We start from the raw sequence: 1,967 nt of genomic DNA on the forward strand, positions 1-1,967 counted from the left end.
ACACTGCACTCAAGTCTGGGTGACAGAGTAAGACTCCAACTCAAAAAAAAAAAAAAAAAAGATGTTAAAAAGAAATAGTACTTGAGGAAATTCAGCTTTAAGCACATGTAATGCAACTCAAGAGAAGATAAAAGGAAACAAAATAAGTGTGACTGACAAGCACCCTAGCCTGGGATCAGCACCATTATGGAAAGTCCTTCTGAGAATTCTGCAGAAAGCTCATCAGAACATGCATACAAAGAAATGACCTAAGACTGGGGAAGAACCACCTGGAAAAATCACAGACAACAGTGTCCAGGCACTCAGAGTCAGCCTGGAAAACTCTTGGTCCACAAGTACTAGAACTCATGTTGTGGGGATGACCAGCCTTAGCCTGAGCAGTGCTGTGGACCATCAAACACATTGTGAAAGCCATACCCAAGGGTCACATGGTTTCCAAGTAGTCTGGCTGTAGTCCAAAACAAAGATTGAGAGGACTGATAGGAATACAAAGACATCTAGCACACAACATAGCAAATAAATGATGCCTGGCATGCAGTCTGACCAACAGGTATGCAACAGGCAGGAAAACCCACAGTGAGGAGAAAAATCAGTCAGCTACAAACAAGTAAAAACGGTCAGAGATGTTAGAACTAGCAGAAAAGGACATCAAAACAGTCACTGCAACTGTATTCTATGTGTGCAACAGTTAAGTAGACTTGGGAAAGATTTTGAGAAGAGTCTTAAATAGAACTTCTGGAGAAATGAAGACCCCAGTGTCTATACTGCAGTGAATTCTCCACCACTTCTGGTGCTCCATAACTTCTACCTAGGGCTTTCTTTACCATGTGCCCAGAATGAAGCTCCCTCAGGTTTCAGACAAAGAGAATCACGAGTACTTGGGTTCATAGCCTTACCCAGGGCTCATGGCTAACACAGTCTGACTCAGTCTCTCATTCATACATTTTCACGCCATAAGCAGTGGTGCCTAACCCCAGGGCACGCCACCCATACCTTCTGACATGGTAAGCTCACTTGGCGGCGGCTGTGCGACTCCGGATGCAATAGAGTCAGGCCAAAACCTCTGGACTGGCCTGTTCTGAGCAGTTTTTTTCTTTGTTTTGGGGGTCTCTGAACAACTGGAATCCAACATCGGCTGAAGAATTCGTCTTCTAGCATTGATGAACCTGAGAGTCAACAAAGGGAAGCTTATGTCAAAACAGCCTTTATAAAGACCTGGCACAGGATCAACAAATATTTCTAGATAAACATGCTGCTCTATGAACCGTGCTAAAAAAGAATAATTCACATTCTCTCATGTAAAAACACTTAAGAGGAATCAAACAGCTATTCTAAATGACCTAAATTATTATCTAAATGTCCAGAAAAGCAGGGCCTGATGTTTTAAAAATTATTAATTTAAATAAAGACCAACTTACCCATGGCACCTTTTTTTCCCTTCAATTGATTTATTTCATGTTGGTGAATTAGTTTGTTTTTTTTAAAGTCAAGGTCTCACTCTGTCACCCAGGCTGGAGTGCAGAGGCTCATCCATGGCTCACCGCAGCCTCAACCACCTGAGCTCAGGAAATCCTTCTACCTCAGCCTCCTGAGTAGCTGACACTACAGGTATACACCACCACAGCTGGCTAATTTTTTTTTATTTTTGTAGAGACAAAAATCTCATTGTGTTGCTAGAATGGTCTCAAACTCCTGGGCTCCAGCAATCCTCCTGCCTCAACCTCCCAAAGTGCTAGGATTATAGGCATGAGCCACTGTGTCTGGTCTGAATTAGATATTTATAATAACACTGATGAAGCCGGGCTCGGTGGCTCAGCCTGTAATTCCGTGCCTTTGGGAGGCTGAGGTGAGTGGGTTCGAGACCCACCTGAGCAGCGAGACCTCATCTCTACAATAAATCAAAAAATCAGCCGGGCGTGGTAGCGCATGCCTGTAATTCCGGCTACTCGGAAGACTGAGGCAGAAGG

At 43.7% G+C, this 1,967-nt stretch overlaps 1 protein-coding gene across 1 annotated transcript in view; it reads right to left on the reverse strand.

The window, feature by feature from the left end:
• Window positions 1–967: 967 nt before the first annotated feature.
• PKNOX1 (PBX/knotted 1 homeobox 1) overlaps window positions 968–1,967 on the reverse strand; it is a 28,324-nt gene continuing 27,324 nt past the window's right edge. The window contains exon 7 of the mRNA XM_008065782.1: window positions 968–1,166. Coding sequence (XP_008063973.1) covers window positions 968–1,166 — 199 coding nt within the window. The remainder of the gene's footprint in view (window positions 1,167–1,967) is intronic.

The sequence above is a fragment of the Carlito syrichta genome, unplaced genomic scaffold (assembly GCF_000164805.1).
Source record: "Carlito syrichta isolate Samal-C Ts95f unplaced genomic scaffold, Tarsius_syrichta-2.0.1 Scaffold104739, whole genome shotgun sequence".
NCBI lineage: Eukaryota > Metazoa > Chordata > Mammalia > Primates > Tarsiidae > Carlito > Carlito syrichta.